The sequence below is a fragment of the Oryctolagus cuniculus genome, chromosome 15 (genome assembly GCF_964237555.1).
Source record: "Oryctolagus cuniculus chromosome 15, mOryCun1.1, whole genome shotgun sequence".
Lineage (NCBI taxonomy): Eukaryota > Metazoa > Chordata > Mammalia > Lagomorpha > Leporidae > Oryctolagus > Oryctolagus cuniculus.
The window spans coordinates 2310001-2333195 of record NC_091446.1 but is presented as its reverse complement, the minus strand read 5'-3'; the positions used below and the strand labels follow the sequence as shown (position 1 = coordinate 2333195).

At 56.7% G+C, this 23195-nt stretch overlaps 1 protein-coding gene across 12 annotated transcripts in view; it reads right to left on the bottom strand.

The window, feature by feature from the left end:
- Positions 1-16500: 16500 nt before the first annotated feature.
- EBF3 (EBF transcription factor 3) overlaps positions 16501-23195 on the bottom strand; it is a 128013-nt gene continuing 121318 nt past the window's right edge. For 2 of the 12 annotated variants that reach the window (XM_051836655.2, XM_051836653.2), the window contains exons 12-17: positions 23062-23127; positions 22507-22684; positions 21472-21660; positions 20932-21129; positions 19985-20097; positions 16501-19155 (exon numbers count right to left, since the gene is read on the bottom strand). In XM_051836655.2, the coding sequence (XP_051692615.1) occupies positions 19138-19155; positions 19985-20097; positions 20932-21129; positions 21472-21660; positions 22507-22684; positions 23062-23127 (762 nt within the window). In that variant the 3' untranslated portion in view covers positions 16501-19137. Of the gene's footprint in view, positions 19156-19984; positions 20204-20931; positions 21130-21471; positions 21661-22506; positions 22685-23061; positions 23128-23195 lie in introns of those variants that run through there. The other 10 variants (XM_051836658.2, XM_051836660.2, XM_051836663.2 and 7 more) reach the window with 7 other exon arrangements.

Below are 23195 nucleotides of genomic sequence, written 5' to 3'. Positions count from 1 at the left end.
ATTCGGTGGCCTCCAGTGTGTGGACGGCCCCTGGGCTTTTATGAGAAGAAACCTCCCAGCCACTGCTTTCCAGTGTCCAAGAACGAGTTCTTTTCCGAGATGGTTTCTGACCCACGTCTGTGAGATCCTCGGCGACCCTGGCGGGACACCACCAGCACCGGCGAGTCCCAGCTCCAGGTCCCCCGAGCCGCTCTGACGTCCCCGTTGCGGGGGCCGTGTCAGGGTCACCAGCCACACGGCCCACAGAGGTGGCTTTGCTGGGAGGTCCCTCCAAGCCCCGTGCTTCCCGCAGATGGGGATGCCCTGAGCGAGACCCCACAGTGGGCAGCCCTCCTGTGCTGGAACTCGGCCCTCACCACCCAGTGAGCTCAGAGCCCTGACTGCAGCAGCGCTAACCACCTTTCTAGCCCAACGCCTGTGCGACCAGCGGGGGCAGGGAGACCCGAGACCCCCGTGAGCCAGGGGCCTCCAGAGCGCTGCTCCAGCTGCTGCCCCCCCTCCCTGCACAGCACGGGCCTGGCTCACTGTGGGGTCTGCAGCTTCCTCCACTCCCTCGGGTCCCCAGGCAGCTCAGCCAGAACGGTGGGGGGTGGGGCGTGGGCAGGGCCCCCAGACTCCACCCCAGACACCCCCTCAGCCTCGCCCATGGGGACATGCAGCATGAGTGTGGCCTGACACACGCTACTGTCTGTGCCCTGTTCCCGTGCAAAAGAGGCCGTGCCTGTTCTCCCCATGGGTGTTTCTGTGCTCATATATGTGGGTGGGGGAAACAGCAGAAGGGCTGGCCTTGGGGTGCAGCCGCTTGCGGCGCCGGCATCCCCTATAGATGCAGTGCAGGTGCTGGCTGCTCCACTTCTCACCCAGCTCCCTGCTAATGCGCCTGGGAAGGCAGCAGATGGGCCAAGTGCTTGTGCCCCTGCCACTGTGTGGGAGACCCAGAAGAGGCTCCTGGCTTCAGACTGGCCCAGCTCCGGCCATTGTGGCCATTTGGGGAGTGAACCAGCAGATGGAAGACATCTCTTTCTCTCTCCCCATCCCTCTCTCTCCCTCTCCCTCCCTTCCCCCTTCTCTCTAACTCTTCTTTTCAAATAAGTAAATCTTTAAAAATAATAATAATAATAATAATAACAAACATCTCCAGGGGCCACCCTCCGAGGTGGCCGCTGAATGCTTAGTTCTTTTGTGGCCGTGAACACGGCAAATGCACAGGGCAGCGGTGGGAGTGGAGCGCCGGGCGAGGCAGCAGGCGGAGTCACGCGGGTTACTCCCGTGCGTCTCGGGCTCAGCCGTGCTGTGCCAGGCCGGTTGGTCTTTCCCTTGCTGATTGGCACGTCCTCGTTACAGATCCCAGACACCCACGGAGATGTTATTCGTATCCACAGCGTGGATTTTCCCTTTTATATTTTTTCTTGTGGATCCTTCAGTGAGCAGAATTTTTGAGTTTTATGAAGTCCAGTTTGTTTTTTATTGCTGGCGCTTTGTGTGTCCTGCTCAAGGAACTTCTGCTCTCCCGGCGTTAGAGGTGTCGTCCTGGGTTTCCTCGCAGACGCCGTGCACTGCCGGTGGTGCTGGTCAGGTCTGTCCCCCTCGTACATCTCACGTGGCGTTCTCGGCTCGCTGGGACGTCGGAATCATTTTTCCACGCGGCTGCCAGTCGCTTTGCGAGTCTTTCCTTGGCCCCCGGCGTCGTGTTGGTGCCTGGCGGAGAGTCCGAGCGTCTCTGGGCCCTGCTCTGCCCGTCTGCGTCCCGTCTCAGACGTGGACTGCGCTGTGTTCCGGCAGCTGCTGAGTCCCATTTCCTATTAGTAAGTTGTGCCTCCTGTGGCCGCCGATGCCATGTGCTCTTCATAGCCTCTGCAGTTCCCTGATGAGATTTACCAGGGATTTACCAATTCTGTTGATTTCTCAAAGATCCCTTTTGGATCCCCTGTGTGGACTTCCCTGCTGTCCCTGTGACCTTGCACCAGCCGTCCGGTCCCCCAGCGCCCCTGTACGGATTTGTGGGGTGGGGTGATGTGTGCAGACACTCGCTGCTCGGAGGGTCCCTGAGTCCGTGTCCCTCCCGCCTGTGGCGAATGTTAGCATTCAGATTTGCAGGACGACGGTTCTGCGTCAACCCCAGAAAGAAATCCCAACTTTTTTTTAATGCACATTTCTGTTTTCTGAGTTTTTTTTTTTTTTAAAGATTTCTTTATTTGAAAGAGTTACACAGAGAGAGGGAGATACAAAGAAAGATCTTTCAGCCACTGATTCACTCCCCAAATGCCTACAACGGCCACGGCTGGGCCAGGCTGAAGCCAAGAACCAGGAGCTTCATCCGGGCCTCCCATCTGGGTGACAGGGACCCATCTGCTGCTTTCTCAGGACTTAACAGGGTGCTGGATAGAAAGTGGAGCAGCCAGGACTTGAACCAGCACCCATGTGGGTGCCAGCAGTGCAGATGGTAGCTGAACCCACTGCACCACGGAGCCAGCCCGACAACAGTATTTTAAATGATGCTGTCTTCTCTAGTTCTTAAAGGAACCGAGGCCAGAGAGTGCAGGCCGTTCTCTGAGGTGTGATGCCCGCTGCCGGCCTGGGGAGTGGACGCCCAGCGCCCACCTGCCCACACCCTGCTCCTGCCGCCGTGTCGACTGTGCCATCAGGGCCTTTGCCATCAGGGCCTTTGCACACACAGTTCCCTCTGCCTGGAAAGCTCCCCGACGCCACGCTGCCTCACCGGTTCCTTGTCAGTCTGCGGAGCAGCAGTGCGGACGGCGGGGAGACAGCGCTCCTGGCCTCAGACCCCTCTGTCTCCGCCGCCCGCCACGTGGGCAGGGAGAGCACCGAGCACTCCCGCCTCTGTCGCTCACCGCAGTTGCCCTGGAGTCCTGCGGTGAGAACCACGCAGACTGCTTGTGCTTCTGTATGGGAAGACTCGGGTGTTTCAAAGGAGCCAGCCGACTCCAGGTTGTAAACTGTGTACAGAGTCAAGCTGATTCTAAAATGGTGTGGAAGAGTTAGCGCCCAAAAGGGCTGTGAAAGTTCCAGAAGTCTGAGAGAAGATTGGCCATTCCAGGAATAAGAATGTGTTTTTAAAAATACAGGAATTGGGGCTGGCGCTGTGGCTTAGCAGGTAAAGCTGCTGCCTACAGTGCCGGCATCCCATATGGGCGCTGGTTCGAGTCCCGGCTGCTCCACTTCCAATCCAGCTCTCTCTTCTATGGCCTGGGAAAGCAGTGGAAGATGGCACAAGTGCTTGGGTCCCTGTACCCATGTGGGAGACCTGGAAGAAGCTCCTGGCTCCTGGCTTTGTATCAGCACAGCTCCGGCCATTGTGGCCAACTGGGGAGTGAACCATCAGATGGAAGACCTCTCTCTCTCTCTCTGCCTCTCCTTCTCTCTGTGTGTAACTCTGACTTTCAGATAAATAAATAAATCTTTAAAAAAACTACAGGAAGTAATGCTGGGTGTTTGGGTTCATATGCCCAAGGAGGTCACAGATATTTTAAATCAGGGGAAATGATGCTCTGGCTTTTCAATATATGATTTAGGATAATTTGCTCCCTGTTAAGAAAAAAAATTCCTCCTATCAAACCTGAAGCTAACCCTGGTGATTTCAAAGAACTAAAGGTTAAAGGTGTAAAAACGCTCCAGGATCTATGAGAAACTTAAGGGGTTTTGTTAGGAAGCTGAGTCACGGAGCTGGGGGTGACGCGGACCGCTGGGGTCGGGGGGAGGGAGAGAGGCCTGTGGCAAAGCCGCTGCCCCGGAGAAGACGCCGGCCACAAGCAGCGAAGGGACCGTCACAGCTGCCGGGAGCTCTTACAGAGCAAGAGGAGGAAGACAGACAGCGCACAGGACGGCGTGCAGAGGGTGCCCGCGGGCGGTCACAGAGGCGCGGGCGGTCACAGAGGCGCGGCGGTCACAGAGGCGCGGGCGGTCACAGAGGCGCGGGCGGTCACAGAGGCGCGGGCGGTCACAGAGGCGCGCACGGCCGGCGACCGAGAGATTCGCAGAGCCTGACGTGTGCAGTGGAGGCGAAGGCAGGGGGCGGCGGCGCCACCCACCCGATCAGCGCGGCCTCCCCGGGGCGTCGGGTCCCACACAGCAGCTGAGGCGGCCTGCTGCTCTCCAGCACCTGCAGAGGTGCCTGGGACGTGCTCAGTGCACCCGCACTTCCCCCGGAGCTGTGCTGAAGCTTCGGAGCACCACTCCTCTGCTTTGTGTCCAGTCCAGGGGCCGCCAGCTTGTGCGGCCTCCCCCGTCCACCTCCCCACGTCCTCATCTGCGTGCCTCAGACTCTGTCCCCCTCGCCCGACCCTGGCAGCCACAGCCCTGCTGTCTGCCTTGAGAGTCTGTCATGGTGGGCCACTCGGCTTTGTCTCCTGTGTAGGTCACGTGCAGTCTACACACACTACAGCTGTGCCTCGGCAGCGCGCCTGGCTGGGGTCCCACGGCAGGGCTCTCGCCTTGTGCACAGAGCTCCAGGCACGAGGCTGAACGCCGCCTTTGCATGAAGCAGCAGGCAGGTGCAGAGGAGGCCCCGCGTTTCGCGACGTGCGCAGAGCGGGGTCTCCGGAGCGCCACCCTCCCCGCCCCGTGCGACCTCAGTCTGACTGTTGGCACCGCTGTTTTGTCTTTGCCTGTTTCTGAGCCGTCTACGGTGGAGCTCCCGCCAGGTCCTCCCTGTGAATTCTGTGTGCGTGCGTATAGTGATGGCACACTTAGCCTCACTGTCGGGGGGAGTCACGTTGGGTGACTATGCCACAATTTTGTGTGTGCATTTTCTAGTGATGGAAGTGGGAGTTTTAAAAACAGAGCTGCAGGGGCTGGCGCTGTGGCGCAGCAGGTTTAAAGCCCCAGCATCACACACGAGTGCTGGTTCAAGTCCTGGCTGTTCCAGTTCCAATCCAGCTCCCTGCTGTGGCCTGAGAAAGCAATGGAAGACGGTCCAAGACATTGGACCCCTGCACCCACGTGGGAGACCCGGAAGAGGCTCCTGGCTCCCAGTGTCGGATCGGCTCCAGCAGGCGCAGTTGTCTGGGGAGGGAATCGGCGGATGGAAGGCCTCTCTCCCTTTCTCACTCACTCTGTCTCTACCTGTCTCTATAACTCTTTCAAATAAGTAAAATAAATCTTAAAATAAACAGGCATTACCTTTGCTGTCCATGTATTTGGCGCCCGTGGGCGCCCATTGCTGTTGGCCACACGCCAGCCGGGGCACCTCTGTCTCAGGGATTTCTGCTGTGGCTGAACCAGCTGACGCCTCTGCCAGCCGTGTGGGAGTCCTGGCCGACCCACACCTTCCCCAGGGCATGGGGTCGCTTGTGCTTCTCCCGTTAGCCATTCCCGCATAGCGCTATTCCCATCCGGGAATGTGGCCACCCCTCTAATTATTTAGGTCTTTGGAAGTTTTTTCTCAACTATGTTTGGTGGTTTATTTCAGTTAATCAGTCGTGAATAACTTTATTCAGGTTATTGATTTTTGATATCGTGCTACCATTGTACATGGTATTTCCTTGTACGTGTTATCATATAAATGCTCACGTTCTCCTTATTTGTGACCTAAGCACTGTTTTCCTAGCAGAGAATATGAAAACTTCCAACGAGGGACTGTTTCGACGGCTGCACTGTCGCCTGTGACGGGTCATCATTCACACCACGGGAAGGAGGGAGCTGGCACCGGGCGCTGGGGGTTGCAGGCTGAGAACCGGCTGGGGTTAACCATGCAGGCCCGTCCTGCGTCCTGCGTGTGAAGTCTTCCCGGCCGACAGCACAGGTACCGTGCATCGCCTGGGAGGGAGCAGGTTCAGGCGAGCTGAGATGAGGATTAACCTTCCCCCCAGCACGGCTTCATGGCTTCATTTTTTACAATAATCCTGGATTAAAGGAAGTAAGAAAACAGCAGACGACTCGTCTGTAATGCCGTTCTTCTGGTTCGGGGCTTGGCCCTCAGCGGGGCCTCCACACGTAGGGCGGGGCTGACGATGGAACCCCCGTGGTCCCCATGCAGCCGGGCGGCAGTGAGGCAGGAGACTTGTCCACATCCTTTCCTTTCTTGGAGAGGTGTGCACGAGTACTTCAGAAAAGTTCAAGGAAAATAGGAAATCAAAAGGAAAATTTAGTTGCACACCTGGGTTCAACCCCAAGTCCAGCCTCCTGCTGATGTGGGCCGTGGGAGGGCACAGTGGTGGTTCCTGCAAGCCACGTGGGAGACCGGAACTGGGCTCCTGGCTCCCACTCCTGTCTTTGGGGGCAATTAGGGAAAGAGTCAGCAGATCTGTGTCTGGGTGTGTGTGTGTGTGTGTGTGTGTGTGTGTGTGTCTCACTCTGAAAAAAAAAAAGAAGAAAAAACTTTAAAAAAGGGTTAAGTTTGGTACAAAAGAATTTAGGAAGCCAGGCGCAGCTTTTTCCAATGCACATTTTCCTTGAACTTTTTGAAGTCCTCTTGTATATTATAAACTAATAAAAGCTGTACCATAGAGCAAACCCATACTGGATTATAAAAACCTGGAGTCTTTTTTTTTTTTTTTTTTTTTTTTGACAGACAGAGAGGACAGTGAGAGAGAGACAGAGAGAAAGGTCTTCCTTTGACATTGGTTCACCCTCCAATGGCCACCGCGGCCGGTGCCCCGCAGCCCCGTGCACCGCGCTGATCCTAAGTCAGGAGCCAGGTGCTTCTCCTGGTCTCCCATGGGGTGCAGGGCCCAAGCACTTGGGCCATCCTCTACTGCACTCCCTGGCCACAGCAGAGAGCTGGCCTGGAAGAGGGGCAACCAGGACAGAATCCGGCGCCCCAACCAGGACTAGAACCCGGTGTGCCGGCGCCACAGGCGGAGGATTAGCCTATTGAGCCGCGGCGCCGGCCAAACCCAGATTCTTAACAGGCCGACACAGGTGCTGGTGAACCACGTGTCCTAATCCCAGCAGCAGGTGCCTTGGGCCAGGGCCCTTGGGCTCCCCTGTGCCCTGGACTCTGGGTGCGATTACAGGTGCTGTGGACTCTTCCCTCACCTGTCTTCAAATGCACAAAACAAGGCGTGGAGGATCACACGGAAAATTAATTCTGCCTGAAAATATCTTATACTTTATTATGAATTTATTGGATTGTTTTATTATTTAATGCTCTATTATGAACATGTTATATAACAAGATCCAGAACAGGTCTGCTAATTATCAGGCATGAGAACCAAGCTGGCAAGCTGCCTGCAGCCCCTCCCTGGCACTGCCAACGTGACCGTGGCCTTGGCAAGGAAGGAGATGCTGCGGGGGTAGCAGCCAGTTAGGAAGGGTGCGACCGTGTTTCCCGGTCAGGTTCTCAGGCCCTGGGCGAAGAGCCCGGCCTTGGTTGAAGACTTGGGTTGCACAGGTGTGGCGCTCGGCTGCAGCTGCAACCCCAGCTCACCGGCCTGTCCCCAGGAGGCTGGCGTTCCCGCGTGGAGAAGGCACAGGTGTTGACTTGGTAAAACCTGTACCACATTACATGGGTAAGTGCATGCTGGCATGGGTGCCGATCCCAGGTAGGCAGGGACGTATCTCTGGGAAGCGGAAGGTCTGAGCTGGGGACCACAGCCCTGCACAGGAGGGAGTTCCAGAGAGAGTAAGAGAGGGGCAAGATGGCAGGAGCAGAGGCAGCCAGCCAGGGAGGGAGGCGTGGGCTGGGTGTCGTACGTGACCGGCCACTGGCAGGGCCCCTGGGCTGCAGTGAAATGGACCTCCGGCTGCTGTGCCCACCGAGAGCTGACTTGGGAAGAAGCCAAGAACCAGGCCCAGGGCAGCTGCTCCCTGCCCAGGAAGTCCCAGTGTGGCTCAGAGCAAGTGTGCAGTCCACCAGCATTTGTGGTTTCCAAGGTGAAGGGAGAGCAAATTTTAAGAAAATTTAAGAGCAAAATAATGTGTCTAGAATCGTAGGAATGAGTATTCTGGAATGTTCGGGACAAAATGAAAAAGCTTTTTGTAAGGGTTCATTATTCACTCGAAAGGCAGGGTTACTCCCTCCACTGGTTCACTGCCCAGTGGCTGCAAGGGCCAGGGCCGAGCTGGGCCAGAGCCAGGAGCTTCACCCAGGTCTCCCACATGGGTGGCGGGGACCCTGGGTCATCTGCTGCTGCTTCCCCAGGTGCACTAGCAGGGAGCGGCTGTCCGACCACGGTCTGCACCCCATGGGCCTGGGCATGGCACTGCCTGGGGGGCTGCCAAGACACCTTCTTCCCCTGCTGAGGTGTGGATGGCACCAGCCCTCCCGAGAAGCCAGGGAAGGGCTCAGGAGGCCTCGGACCCCTTCGTGCCCCCAGGGGCTCACGCTGGGTCCAGCAGCATCCGCCTGGAAAACAGTCTCCCCAGAACACCAGAAGTTCTTCAGAATGGTTCTTCTTGCAAAATAACCTTCCGTTTTTATACCTTGATAAAACCACAGGACTGTTTTACAACAGCTTTAATGAGAAGTAATTCACGTGCGATTCGCCAGCTCCTGTGGAATTCAGTGCTCTGGGCAGCCGACACCTTGGCTGCTGTCACACCCACCAGTTTTGTCTCCTCCAGGAGAGACCCACGACCTCACGGTCTCCATCTCCCAGCGGACCCCAGCCCTGAGGAGCCCGCCCACTTCTTGTCTGTGGTGTTTCCCATGAGGGAGGGGCTGTGCTTCGAATTTCCAAACTCCTGCAGGCGTTGGGTTAATGGCACTCAGAACGGAAGCTGAGTCCCAAGGTCTTGGGGCAGGGGCTTTGGGAAGCATTGTCTCGGACTGGGTCAAGGTGGTGCACCGGCCAGAACCTTGGAGGCTTCATAAGCACAGAGAGAAGCCACACACACTGGCGCATGGACACACCTGCTCCCTGTCCATAGCCACCGAGGTCCACCCCCAGCCCCCAGGACTGCCAGCACGAAGGCCATTGCCAGACGAGACCCCTAGACCGCATACTTCCAGAACCTGAGTCAAAACAACCCACTTCTCATTTTGGACTCAGCCTGTGTTGCGTATTCTGTCCCACCCACGGAACCCTGGCTGGTACCTGGGGTCCTGCCACGCACGGTTCTGTGCGGTTTCTTTCACAGCCCTCCTTGGTCTCTCGTGTTTGGGCGGTTTAGACATTTCAGCTGTTACAAGTGATGAGTTGTTGTCTGGACGTGCCTCCTCCACTTCTCCAGGATTGGGAACTCTGGGTCCTGTGTTTGAGCATTGGAGGGAGGGCTAGATCGTTTCCCAGTCGCGGCGGCAGCGGCGTGGGAGGGTCTCAGTCCTCCCCGTCTCCCGCGGTGCTGGTGCCCTGGCTCTGTGCCCCTGCCTGCCCTCCTGGGGGCCACGCGTGTCCCGTGGTCTGGACTGGCGTGACTGATGGTGCTGAGACTCTTCTGTGCATATTGGCAACTTGTGTACCTTCCTTGAGGAAATGTCTTCGGGCCATTTGCCCATTTTTCAATGGAGTTGTCCTTTCAGTATTTGTGAGTTCTTTACCTCTAGGTAGAAGTCCCTTATCAGAGCAGGTAGCGCCTCGTATCCGAAGTGCTCGGGACCAGAAGTGTTTTGGATTTGAGACGTTTTCAGATGTTGGGATGACCACAGGCCTTGTGCCATTTTCAACAACATCGTTATACCACAGAGCAGAGAATAAAGGGAAAAACACAGCGGGCGGGGGGGGGGGGGGGGGCTGTGGCGATGCCGCGGGCCGTGTGTCCAGCCTGCGCACAGGCCTCTGGCTGCCCTATTCGAGAGTGTGTGTGTGCTGTGCCTGCATCCCAGCGGTCACCTGTCGCGCGAGGTGTTGTCCTGTGAGCACTTAGACGCTCGGATTTGGGATGCGTGGCCCACGTGTGGTTTGCGAGCGGCTGCTCCCGCTGTGTGGGGTGCCTTCCCCTTCCTTTCTCGGTGATGTCTGCAGCTTTGAGTTGATGAGGTCCAGTTCTCCTCCTCTTCCTTTGTGGCTTGGGCTCTGGTGTCACACGCCCGTCGTGTTGGGTAAAATTGCCCCATTTCTGTGTATTTCTTGCCAAACCCTAGGTTGTGATGAGATACCTGAGACACCTGTGTGTTGCCATAAGAGCTTTATGGTTTCTTACAGCCAGGTCTCTAACCCGACTTGGGGTTAATTTTGGCACGAGCAGATATCCAGTTTCGTTTGTGGCCATCCATTGTCCCCGCATCTGTTGTCAAGGAGACGACTGTGTGCCCATGCAATGGCCGTGGCACCCTTGCTGAAGGCCAGCCGACCGTGGACACCCAAGTGTGTTTCTGGACCCTGATTTACCCCGCTGACCTGCCTGAGGCCCACCAGCTCCCACAGCGGCAGGCGGCTCCACCTGCCTGGAGCCGGTTTCATCGTTTGCCTGGCTGGAGTGGCACACCTGTCTTGGTGACCGTGGCTTTGTAGTAAGCGTTGAATCACGAAGCCGAGTTGTCTGAGGCTGTTCGCCTTTTCTGAGACTGTCGTAGTAACTCTGAGTCCCACGAAATCCCATCCGAACTCAGCTCACCAGTTCCGGCAAAGAAGCCCACTGCGACCCTGCGAGGGCGGCCTGGGACCTGCGGGCTGGTCTGGCCGTCACCTACCAACTTACCAGCCGTGGTGCCCACCAGCTTAGTCCATCTTTAAATTCTTTCAATAATCAAACCACAGGAATGCCTCAGAGCAGCCATCCCCCGAGGTCGCTGGTCCTTTGGCCACATCCTGCTGGCCCGGGCGGGGCCCCCACTCCGTCCACAGCGTGGATGTCACCCAAGAGGGCAGGCCTGCAGCAGCAAGGGCTCGGCTGTGGGCCACGTTCTTCCCTCGGCGGCCCTGCCTCTCCTGCCAGCCGGGGCAGAGCGGGCTGCTCAGGCCCAGCGTCCTCTTAGCGCTGCTTTCACGCCTGCTGTCCCCTCTGTCAGAACACTGTCCCTCTGCACATTGGAGCTGGGGACCCGGCCTTCACGTGGTCAGGGGCAGTCACTGCATTTAGTACCAGGTTGTGTCCACTTCGCTCCACCCCACTTGTTGCAAGGAGCACCCTTGCCCGTGGCACTGCAGGGTCCCAGCCGTGAGTCTGGGCTCTGTCTGCTTGGTTTGTTCTGTTCCAGTACCGGTGCCTAGGGCAGTGTGGCCCATGGGAAGTCGGGGTTGGGGAAGTTCAAGTTGTCCAGTTTCTGTCTCCATCAGCATGGCCTCAGATCCTTAAATCATCTCATTTCCACATAATTTTCAGAGTCTGTTTGTCAGTTTCCACTTTTTTTAAGCTTTATTTATTTGAAAGGCAGAGTCAGAGACCTTCCATCTGCTGGTTCGCTCCCAGATGGCTGCAACAGCCAGGGCTGGGCTGCTCCAAAGCCAGGAGCTTCATCTGGTCTCCCACATGGGTGACAGGGGCCTACACACTTGGGCCGTCCTCTACTGCTTTCCCAGATGCATTAGAAGGGAGCAGCCAGAACACCAAGCAGCACCCATGTGAATGCCAGTGTTGCAGGTGATGGGTTAACCTGCCATGAGACAATGCGAGTCCCAGTTTGTCATTTTCAAGAAAGGCGCCCACTGGAACTGGGTCTGGTTAGGAGAACTGGCGTGTTTCCAGCAGTGGTTTCTCAATCCATGAACATGGTATGTGCCTCCATTTATTCAGGTGTCACAGCCTCTCCCTGGGCACCTCGTGATTGTGGGGCATGCAGCCTGCAGCACCCCCATAGCTTTCTTCCTCAGGGCTGGGTGTTTGCAGTTACAACGATAGTATCGTTTTAATAACTCCATTGCTAATTGCTAGTTATTCTAGAAATGCTGCCACGTCTTGAGCATGCGTAAATCAGTCTTCCGAGATTCACTTATTAAATCTAAGACTTTGTACATTCTTCGGGGCTTTCTCATAATGCCAGTTTTAAAATCCCTTTTCTCCCGAAGTCGTCTGGTAGGTTGCAGGCGACAGAAGCCTCCTCAAAGGAGTTCAAGTAAGAGAGAAGTTAGGAGAGGCCCCGGAGGGAGGCCAGGAAGTGCAGGGGCCAGGAATTCAGCTGGGTGCCGCGGAATGTGGCCCTCGGACGCATGGCCCTGGTCTGCACTCCATCCTGTGGTGTCTGGGAGCCGACCAGCTTCCGCCCCTGGCCTCTGCCCTCCTGCCAGCACGTGAGCCCCGCTCAGGCTGCACACAGCCCTGCAGCACTTGCGTCCTGGGCCACTGCGATGGGTGCTGCTGTGGATGCTGCCTGGCCTGCCCCCTGTGCCACGAGGGCAGGGGAGAGACGGTGACACGCGCCGGGAGCCGTGTTCTCTAGGGCACGGCCCTGCCTGTTTTGCAGAAGTCTTGGGAAGCGTGAGTGGAGGGGTGAACTTTGACCTCTCAGACACAGCAGCTGTGGATTTGCCGTGCTCCTGAGTGCGCTCTCCTCCTCACTCTGTGTCCCTGGAGGTCAAAAACCGGAATCAGGTCGCAGCGCAGCACCTGCTGGCTTCACTCGGGTTTGTGTTGTTGGTGGTTTCCGTTCCGTTAGGCTCCTTCAAAAGCCTGCTCCTCATAGCGCGGCGATGCGCGCTGTTCCGCTGCGTGACGCTGCCGTCCTTGAACAACCCCTGCCTCAGCCATTCAGTTCCCTTGCCACATCTGCGAGAGTACTGAGGCAGCAAGCACCCTGTACTCAGTCCCACGTCCTCTCTGGTTATCTCCTTGAGTGGATTCCCAGCAGTGGGTCCAAAGTGCGTGAGCAGATTTTGAGTCTCTTGGCAGGAAATCAGATTGATTTCCAGGAGGGCTGGTTGAATTCACTCCACTGCTCATTCTAAGAGTGGCCAGTCCTCCATCAACCACATTAAATAATAGCTTTTAAGGAAAATATCATCTAATTTAATAGGCAAAAAATTTCATCTTTCTTTTAATTTGCATGCATTTTTAAGTGAGATTGGACATCAGCTCCTGAGCTCCCTGCTCACCTCTTGGGTTCTCCTGTGAATTCACTGATTTTCCTGAATTCTCTGTGGTGTCCATCAAGTCTTAGAGGTTTGCCAAAGCTCGTTGTATATGGAGCATGCAAACCCCTTGTTGTAACTGTTGCAAGGACTTTTCTCTAGCAGTGGCTCCACCCCCACGCCAGCCCTGTGTCTGGTCCCGTGAAGATGGCCTGAGGCAGTGAGACACGTGGCTCCTTCTAGGTGGAAATGCAAGTTCAGGTTTCGTCTGAGCCATGGAGCCAGGCCCCCCGCCGGCTGCGGGAGCTGCACAAAGGCCCGGTGCTGGGCTGGCGGGCCGGGGGAGCTTGTGAGAGACACTCCTGTACCTCCCGGCCTCCCCTTCCTCTTCACCAACACCTGACTGCTGTCACTCTTCCTGGCTGTCCCCTTAAAGTCGCCAGTCCTCCTGTGTCCCCCTCTCGTGTCCTGTCCCTGCCCCATCCTGCCAGCGGGAGCAGAGGCGCGCATGCACTGGGCCCTTGCTGGGCAACCGGGAAGCCCCTCCCTCTCACACCTCGGTGGCTGCACCCCTGCAAGCTGGACTGGCTCAGTGCCCCCGCCCCATTGTGTGCACTGCACGCTGACCCGAGGGGGAGGTGGGAAACACAGACTCGTCAGAGCCCCTCGTGCTGGTGCAGGTGCCTGGGAAACGAGCCCCCCTGGTTTTGGGCGCCTGGTGTGTGCCATTGGCTGGGCCCTCCTGAGCCTGGTTTCTACCTCAGCCTGTGCAGGCGGCCTCGGCTGAGTCGCGTCCTCCCAGCCGGGCGCCGGGAGCTGCTGTCTTCCAGGAAAGCATGACTGCTCCCCTGGCCTGCATCCCCATGGCCTCTCTCTCTCTCATTTTCAATTCCTGGAGACATCTGAAGCCTCCGTCGGTGGAAGGGGGCAGGGTTCAGAGACGGGAGGCTGTGTTTGGCCTTGAAGGATTCACCGCCTGTGTGCGGAGAGCCAGCCCCTCCCAAACTGTGGAGGACCCACTGAGGCAGTGTGAATGAAGTGTCCTGTCCCCTCACCCCCATCCGGGCTGTGGAGGTGGGCACCTGCTGTTTGACAACATCTAGAACGTTCTACCCACTGTAGAGTCTCCATTTAAAAAATGGTCTCCGAGGAGTCTTGAGTGAGAGATGACAGTCGCCGCCCCCCGAAGCTGTGGCTGCTTCCTCTTGTCCCAGGCCCAGTCTTTTCCAGAAGGGATGAAGCGTGCGCTGAGACCCACACTGAGGTGCAGGCTCTGAGCAGAACGTCTGCTCCCCGGTCTCAGCCACTGGACCTTGGCCACTGCCCCCAGTCCACGGGCGAGGAGGGCAAGCACATGTCTGTCGCCCATCCTAGGAACGCAAGAGAGCCTCTGGGCTGTGGAGCTGACCGCCTTGGATGGCTCTGGGAAGATTCGGGGGCCCCAGGGGAGGCTGTCCTGCCGCTGCCGGGGGCAGGGCGGGCTCTGCAGAGGCCAGCGTTTCCGCCTAACCTCGTGGCCCAGGAGGAGTCGGCCAGGCTCGCCGTGCACCCAGATCACGTGCCAGGTGTGTGGGGGCCATGCCCCACCCCAGCTCTGCCTCCTGTGCGGCAGGCAGGCTCGCGTGGCACAGGGCACAGCCTGGTGGGTGGAGACTGACCACAGCTTCCTGGGACGTCCCAGAGGAGTGCCCCTGCTGGCGTCACGGGACCTGAGCCTGGGCCCAAGGGACCTGTGCCCATCGTGGGCTCGGGTTGCTGGGGCCGGTGGGGCGGGCAGAGTCGGAGCTGTCAGGACCCCGGCTTGTCCCCAGGCCACGGGGGAGGGGAAGCCGTGTCCACACTCGCTCCCAGCCTGGGAACAGCAACTTGCTCCCTGAGAAACCTGCGGCTCTGCACCGGGACATGACAAATGACCAAGAAATCAATTTGTAATCTGATTGGAGGTTTTTGATTTCCTCTGATGAGTTTAAATTTCATTAAAAGCAACCTTATTCCCACATAAAAGGAATCCTTGAAGGGTAAAACAGGGGATTGTCTCACCAAGTACAAAGCACCCCAAGTCTTTTGTGTGATTTATTCACAGCATTAATTGTGAGGGCCGACCCGCGGTGTCCGTTGGCAGCTGCGCCGTTATCAGGGCCCGGGATCGGCCCAGCGAGCGGGGAGCACAAGGACTCGCATTGAGCAGGGGCTCCGCGGCGTATCGACACCTCGGTTATCAACGGCGCTGCCTATCTGCGGGCCGAGACCCGCTCCTGGGGCCGGAGCGCGCCACAAATCACGCCGCAGCCTCTCTGCAGCCTGGTCGCCGTGGCCTCTCGTCGTGATGAGAAATTGACGTTTGTGCCTTCTTTGGGTTCCCCAGCCAGGAGATAAGGCGGCGCTGCGCTGGGGGCGGCCTTTCTTCCCGCGCCCGGCCCGATTGCTCCCGGTGACCCACTTGATGGCTATGGATTTCATGAGGTCTTTTCCAGCATTTGAACTGTAAAAGGTTCAGAATGACACCACCCCATATAGACAAAAGATAACCTTGCCCTTTGAATGTATCGATTCTTTATTAACTAGGCTGTTTAATGCAATGAAATGAGGCATTAGATTGAAGCCCATTTCAAGTGCTTTGAATAATCTTTAAGAGCCCGAAAGACCTTAAAAGACAGCCCGACAATGATTGGCGTACGTTTCGAGAGAAAATGCGGTTCTTCTGATTTGAAACAGACCGAAGTAAGTTCTCTCTCCCAGGGCCCTGCAAGGCAGCCGCAGGAGCTGGGCGCGCCCGGTGCGAGCTCCGGGTGGCGAGGGGGGGACTCCGCCCAGCCCCGCCCCGGCAGCTTGGAAAGGAGCCTGGGGCTTGGTGCGGCAGTGGGCAGGCTGCAGCCGGGCGCCCCGAGCCTCTGTCCCACTGTCTCTTTAAGGCTGAAGCCAGAATGCAAAAGAACCCGATTTTTCTAGAGGGGAGAAGGCATTCACAAGTCTCTCTGTGTTTTGAATAACTGTTTCCTGTTTTGCTCAGCAAAACAAGTAATTAAGACATTTGTGAGCGCTAATTTAGATCACACTTGTGTGTATGTGTTACAGAGCTGCAAGCCAAAACACGCAGACCCAGCCTCTCGCTGCTGAGCTGAAAAAACTGCGCGAAATGCAAACCGTGAACCCGGCAAGCCGACGGGCAGGCACGGCTCCGTGATCGGCGGGCGCGTCTGGCCACACCCGGCAGGTGCAGGCCGCGGGGCTGGTGCTGGTGACACTCGGGTCGGACCTCAGCCAGCACTGGCACCCGAGCGCCCTGGCGTCTGCCCACCCGTGCAGCAGCCCTCCACTCGCCACGCCCTCACTCAGCCGCAGAGGGGCTGGGGCAGCGGGGTGGCCGGCAGAGGGCCGAGGGCAGTGGTATCCCCCACCCCGCCTGGCTCTGCTGCGGCTCGCCTGCCTGTGGACCCAGCAGTGGTGGTGCCTCTGGGGTCTGAGCCACCTCAGGGACCGGCGGCTGCATTTCCCTGAGCAGGTGAGACGGCCACTGGTCACTCTGTGGAATGTTCTCACGAGGACAGAGGAGACACAGCTCTGGAACCCGGCGTGTGCAAATGAAACCCCCGTTGTAGCCTGAGCGTGCTCAGTCAGTCGTTTTAATAATCAAGAGAGAGAAGATGGCCAAAAGTGAAATTCACAGACAAGAAATACTTTAATTAAATATTGTGTAAAATGAACATTTTTATACAGTTAAATATCTGAAAAAATGTACAGATAAAACAATCTTATTGTAGGGTCTTTAACAGTAAAATCTACCATGGAGTGAAGCGCTCGATTCTGAGACAATGAAGCCATGAGGGCATCGACTACTCAATCTACAACACAAACCGAGTGCGGGGATGAAGAAACGGCAAACGCTCCGAACGTGGACACGTGCGCTCTTCTGCAGAGCAAACCCTTGCGTACACAAAATAAAACGGAGGCGATTTAGTTCCAAAGTGACTTCTCAGGCTTCTCCTGGGGCTGCACGCGCAGCGTCCCGGAGCCAGGCTGGGAGCTGCCGGGCGCTGGGGACTCGGGGTTTGCGTGTTCTGTTGAGTCCCTTGAATGGATCCTTTCCCGAGTTGTGCATGGTTACTTTTGTCCAGAAAGTTTGTAAAAGTCCCTCCTTTTTGTTTTCAATTTGATTTCTGCTGTGGTTTGCAAAATGCTTACTGTGCTGTCTGCAAAGCATTGAGTGCAGTGGACAACAACTGACCCCTTGGGTCTCACTGCGGGTTTGGCACTGACAGGCACGATATCTGGGCGAGGTCATTCCAGTTTGAAAAGTACAGACGGTGCTATCGGATCGGACCACAAAAATGTGTCATTAAAAACTTAAAAACCAGCACGGACTCGGGCTCCCGGGAGACCTCGCTGGAGGAGCCTGGGAAGGTGCGGGAGGCAGCAGGAGGGACCAGACAGGAGCGACACCGGAACAGCAGGTTTGTGCTTTTGCTTGTGTGTGGGTTGAGTGTGGGTGTGTGGGTGTGTTTACACCATAAATCTCCAAAGAAACACCGGCTGACAATCGTGGCATCAGCCCGTGAAAAAACAGCACAAAGGTTTTTTTTTTTTTTTTTCCAAAGAAGTCCACTTTTAAGGCATCAGAGAAGTTAATGTGGCAAACGTTTTAATTAAAACATCAGAAGTAAATTTTATTTTAAACTTTAGGCCTCTGAATTTTCCAGTAAACACAGTTCAGCTATGTATGTGGCAAAGTCATGGGTGGCAGCTAAAATGACTTTTTACATTCTACAAAAAATAAAAAGGACACAGCCCCAGACGGAGTCGCCGCCTCACGGCCGCTCCACATGCACACGGTCCACGAGGGTTTGTCACAGCCGGGGCACCGCTTCGTTGACTACACAGCAAACTCTTTTTTTTTTTTTCAAAAGTATTTGTTCAGATAACTTAAAAATAATATAAAAATAAACAATGAATTTGACTTTTCCTCAAAATAAAAAATAAAGGATGGAAAGGCTAACCACTAGCAAACGCTGCAGGTACAGATGAAAGGGCAGGATGTGGCTCACTTGAACGAAACAGCTCGGAGGGACGACTCGGCTAACACTCTTGCAGACCATCACAACACCAGGACGTGATCAAAAATCAATACCGACGAGAAAAGGAACCGGCAGGAAAAGCAATGTACAAAATTTCAAAGATAAATACAATATTTATAATTGATATGTTACAAAATAAAGTCCCTTAGCAACTGCAAGTATTCATGGGAAACAAAGGGTTGAATGAAGGCCGTCTTATCCCTTATAAGACACATAAGGAATAAAACTTGTTTTTTCTAAATATTTAAGTGGATCTGAAAAAAATTCAAGACAAGTGTATAAATATTTAGCTACAACTTTGGCAAAATCACAAAAGTCTACAATTTTATAACCACATACAAAACACATTAGGGAAGAGGGATCTAGAAGTCAAAAGGACAATTTCTGGTACAAGAAACATAGACCTCACAGTAGCCTAAGAATGCAATAGTATACAGTGCTAGCAAAAGTGGAAAAAATGTTGCAGATCAAACTTGCTTACCAGGAAGCTCTAGCAGTGAGAATTGGAACCAACAGACAGTAGCATTTTTTTTCTCTGTCAGTGTGCTTGTTGAAGGCAAGAGAATTCAATATCAAAGTTACAATTTCTAACTACAATAAGTTACAAAGTTTCGTCTCATGAAGATGAAGGTAAGCAATGATAAACCCTCCCCACTCCCGCCACCCCCGCTTCTAATCATAGTCATCCTCTTGTTCCAGGCTGATGGCTCATACCTCCTTGGCCCCCTTTGTATCACCACAAAAAAATATTTCACATTATAGAGATACACAACCATTGTGAATCTAAGTATGAGTACAGAAAAATGTCCGGAGGCATTTTTCCTCAGTGTTTCATGATCATCAAAATGGTGCATTCACGAAGATTCTCCCAACACAGATAGCAAGTACTAGACAGAGCCAAGACGGGGTCAGAAACTTTATACAAAATAGGCGTTGCTTTGTTCTCCTCATTCTCCAGGACTGAGAAATGTGAAAATATGAGAAAAGTTCAGTCAATAAAATGGAATTGTTCATGAAGAAGTAGGTTGTTTGCATGTTGATTCTTAATAGTTTAAATAAAATCTTTAAGCAAAGTCTCTCGTAGCGTCTCGACTGCTGCTGCTGTTCTCGAAGATCCGTTTTGCGCCAGCACCTCCCCCATATGCTAAGCGTGTCCCCTGAAGTCCGTCCCCTGACGCTGGGCGCTGCCGGAAGGAAACGCGTCCCTCACATGGGCGGGACTACCAGCCCAGACATAGCTGCAAGAGAGGAGGGAAGAGCAGTTACCGCCGGCGAGCCCAGCCCACGCGCGGCTCCGCACCAGCCTCCGATAACCCGCCTGGGGCATGGGAAACCTACTTGGTGGGACGGAAGCCCCCGCGGCCCCTCTCCCCGCAGCCCTCCTGGGCAGCGGCCCCGGCCCCTGACCGTTTCCTGCGGGAACAGGCTGCTGCTCCCCACACACTGGACACTGGCCCGGTCACTCCTGGGACCAGCCGAGGCTGGCTCCCGGGCTTGCTGGCTCCCTAGGGGACAGCCGGACCGGCCCCGGCATCCCCTCTGCCTTCACCTTCAGCTAACGGTTCCGAGTTGTAACGGTGAGTCGGGGGCCCGCCTGCGCTGGACACACAGCGAGAGGGCGGGCTCCGTGCTGCGATGCCGCCAAGTGTGCAGTCGAGGCTCTCGCGTGAACTGGTACGGATGTCACCGAGGATCTTTTAACCCTACTGTTGTTTAATTTTTGTCAGAATGATGGCTCTCATTAATTTATGCATAACATATTAATACATTTGTTCATGTAGTGATGTGAGCTTCAATTTCTCAGTTCATTAATTTCAACAATATTAATTTATCTCCGACTCACCGTTACAACTTTTATGGTGCGGAAGACCTGTGTGTGTACACACTGCCGCTGTGGCACCGGCTCTCGGCTGCCCGCGACACCGCGTGCGTGGGCAGTGGGCGGGGCCCAGGCGCCTCACCGCCTGCCTGCTGAGCCGGCGGCCCGGCTCGGTGGCAGCACCTGGGGGCCTGGGCGTCCCTCTGACACTAACGCATGTGAAGACAATGATTTCAAGTCACTGATACCTTTCCAGTTCCTTTTTTGAGCATTAGTTCATCAAAGTGAAATATGGCACCAACTTCACAAAAGGGCCAGTTTGTCTTCTCCACGGCTACGTCCTCGGCACCCAGCAGAGAGCCTGGCACACAGTAGGCGCTCAATAAATACTGATGGAATGGATTCATTTTTTAAAGGAGAAACTGGATTTGACTTTCACCGGGAGGAGCATATACCAAAGGTGGTGTCTGAAAGAGGCCAGACAACGGCCACTTAATGCGAGTGCCTGTGGTCCCGTGCACCAGGAAGCCACGTGCCAGCTCGCGAGGCCTCAGGGCAGCCACGTGGCTTCGCGTGGCACACACGTCACGGGCCACTCGCAGCCTGCACTGCCCAGAGGGGCTGGGTGCCCAACACACGTGGCCCCTTCCACGCAGAACTGTGTCCAGATGGGGCCTCCCACGCCCTGGGGGCCGGCCCCTGTCCCTCCTGCGTCTTCAAAGGAGAATCGTTTAGCAAAACGGACTCCCAGCCACAGACGGGGCTGCAGCCTGCGATGGCACACGCAGCCCCCTAGGTCTGGACGCCCGGCCCCTCTCCTGGACTCGCGGTCAGGCTGCGTTGAGGACCAAGGCTCAGCCTTGTGACCGCGAGAGGGGGCCCCGCCGCAGCACGGCAACCCAGCGTGCCCCTTCTGAGACCGCCTTAGAGTAAGGAGAGCCACACGTGGGCTGCGCCCCGAGAACGGCTGGCCTGAGCAAAGGCCCGGCTGTGACCGCCACGCTCCCGTCTGCCCCCGTGAGGACGCCAGGACCAGCAGGCGGAGCCCGGCACCAGTCGGGGCCCAGCGCGCACACGGCCTTTCCAACCCTGGCGGCCTGGGGTCCGAAGGGCAGCATGCAAAGCCGCGGGCGGCGTGAGGCGTCTGGGGAGGCGCCCGGGGGGGGCCGAGCTCCCGCCCGCCGCCCGCCCTCACCTTGCAGTCCGTTCCCGTTGGCGCTGGTGCAGGACGGGGGAGGAGAGGCTTGGGGCCGGACCACGGGCGCGAAGGCGCTCTTCTGTTTCACTGCGGAGATGACATTGGCAGGTGAGAATGAGAAAATGCCGTGTGTGCCGCTACAGTTTGAAGGGAGGGTGGCCGAAGAGGCTGCCATGGTGGGGCTGGACGGCACTACTGCAACAAAGCAAACACGGTCAGGACGCGGCCGTGGCGCGGCACCACGGGACGGCACGCAGGCCCGCCACAAGACACAACACCACATGCTTCCGGCGTGGCCACTCTGGATAACAGGCAAGTGCTTTCGTGTCGGAGTCTCTCCCGACGGAGCGGCCCCCGTGGGGTCCCGACTCCCGCGTTTTGGGTCAATCCGCGGTCACCACTAGGACGCCCAGCCTCTGGGGCCACCCTTCCTTTTACCCAGTAGCTCACAGCACAGAACATCCAAGCAATGCACACACTCGACTTGGTAGTGAATATGAAGCTGCGTGATGATGTGTGACAAAAACAGACACTTACTGCCGTAGGGAGAGTTAGCGGAGGAGCCATTAAGAAATCCAGGCGAGCCCGGGACCCCTAGATTGGCCATGGCACCACTTCCATATCCGTTCATGCTAGTGCTGACTGTGTTGTAATTGGACTGCTGGGGAGTACTGCTGGGGACGTATCCTCGCGGGGACACGCTGCTTGTATTGCGACTGTAGCCGACTGTTGAAATCCCCCCCGGCCAAAAATAACGTTATTATCAGTGACAGACACCTGGGGGTGGGGGTGGGGCTTCCCCAAGAATCTGTATCATATACTCAACATTTCTGCTTGCCCTCTGCTCTCCCCTTAGCCAGCTCGGAGAACCTCGTCACGCCAGCCCCGCTCCGGCTGTCGGCTTCGACAGCGGCCCGAGCGCGCTTCGATCGAAGCGCCAGCCGCCTCCACGGCTCTCCTTAGACGCAATTACCAGCAGCCCGGGCCCGCGCTGCCCCCACGCGCCGTGAACTTTCAGCCTCGCAGACCTTCAAATGCCAGGGCTGACAGGGGCAGCTTGTTTGTGGCCCAACTCCCCACGTCTCCACCAGTGCTCCTTCTAGGAGTGGAGGTGGGGCGGGGAGGCGGGGTCTCCCCAGATGGTTGGCTGCCTGCGTGGGTCTTAAAGGGGAAATGGTCTCAAGTCGCCGGCTTAAGCCACGGGGTGCGGTGACCTCAGTGGGCCGGGTCACCGTCCCACAGAAGCTGCAGGGCAGGGAAGGCAGAGACACCCCCCTCCCAGGGACTCGTCCCAGACTCAGCCCCCAAAGCCCTCCACACAGCGTTTGCGAGGAGACTCCCGCTGGCTCCCTGCATCACAGCTATCCCACGGCCTAGCCCGGTCTTTGGAGGGAAGCGACTTCTGAGTCAACAAGGAGGCTAAGGAACTAAGGGAGCTGCCACCGCACGACCCGGCCACTGCCGGCCAGCGCTGGCAGGGAGAGGGGCCCACTGCGGGCATCCCCACCGGGCTCCCGGCACGCTCAGCTGCCAGAGCTGGGGGGGAGGGCGCCCAGGGACGCTGCCACCTACCTTGGTCATTGGCTTGTGACGTCTCGGACACGTTCACGGCCAGCTGGCTGCTGAAGGAGTTCACGCCCATCATGCCTGTGTGCGCGGGGGTGTTGCCCAGGGTGGGGATCTGGTTGTGATTGCGGGGAACGCTGTACAAGGCCTCGGCGATGTCAGCCGCTCGCTTCAGGATGATCTCCTAGGGCGGGGACGCACGGGTGCCCGTCACCCCGAGGCCAGCTCAGCCGCCCCTCCAGCCCTCTGCACGGGCCCCACTGTCCCTCAGCCCTGGCTGTGGATCAGCTCAACTTTGGGACAGGAATGAACTTCCTTTGGGGAGGTCAGGACACACTGCACCTGCTCCATGGAGTCCTAACTGTCCCTGACTCGTGCCCGCAAGAGCCGAGAGCCCGGTGTGCACTGCGAGCCCCTAACGGGCTCTTTGGCTTCGGGGTCCTGGGATGGACCAATCACTACTTGAACACCTGGTACAAGGGCAAGACTCAGGCAGCTGGTCTCTCTCCAGGCCCCGGTGAAGCCGTCCCAGGCCGCCAGCACCCGGGGCGAGTCGCGCACCTGGTTGTTGTGAGGCATCCCGTACAAGGCTTCCACGAGGTCGGCGGCCCTCTTGAGTAACACTTCCTAGAGGGAAAAGCAAACGGGCGATCTCAGGGGAGGGCGGCCCGGACGCGCTGCCCGGCAGGGAGACG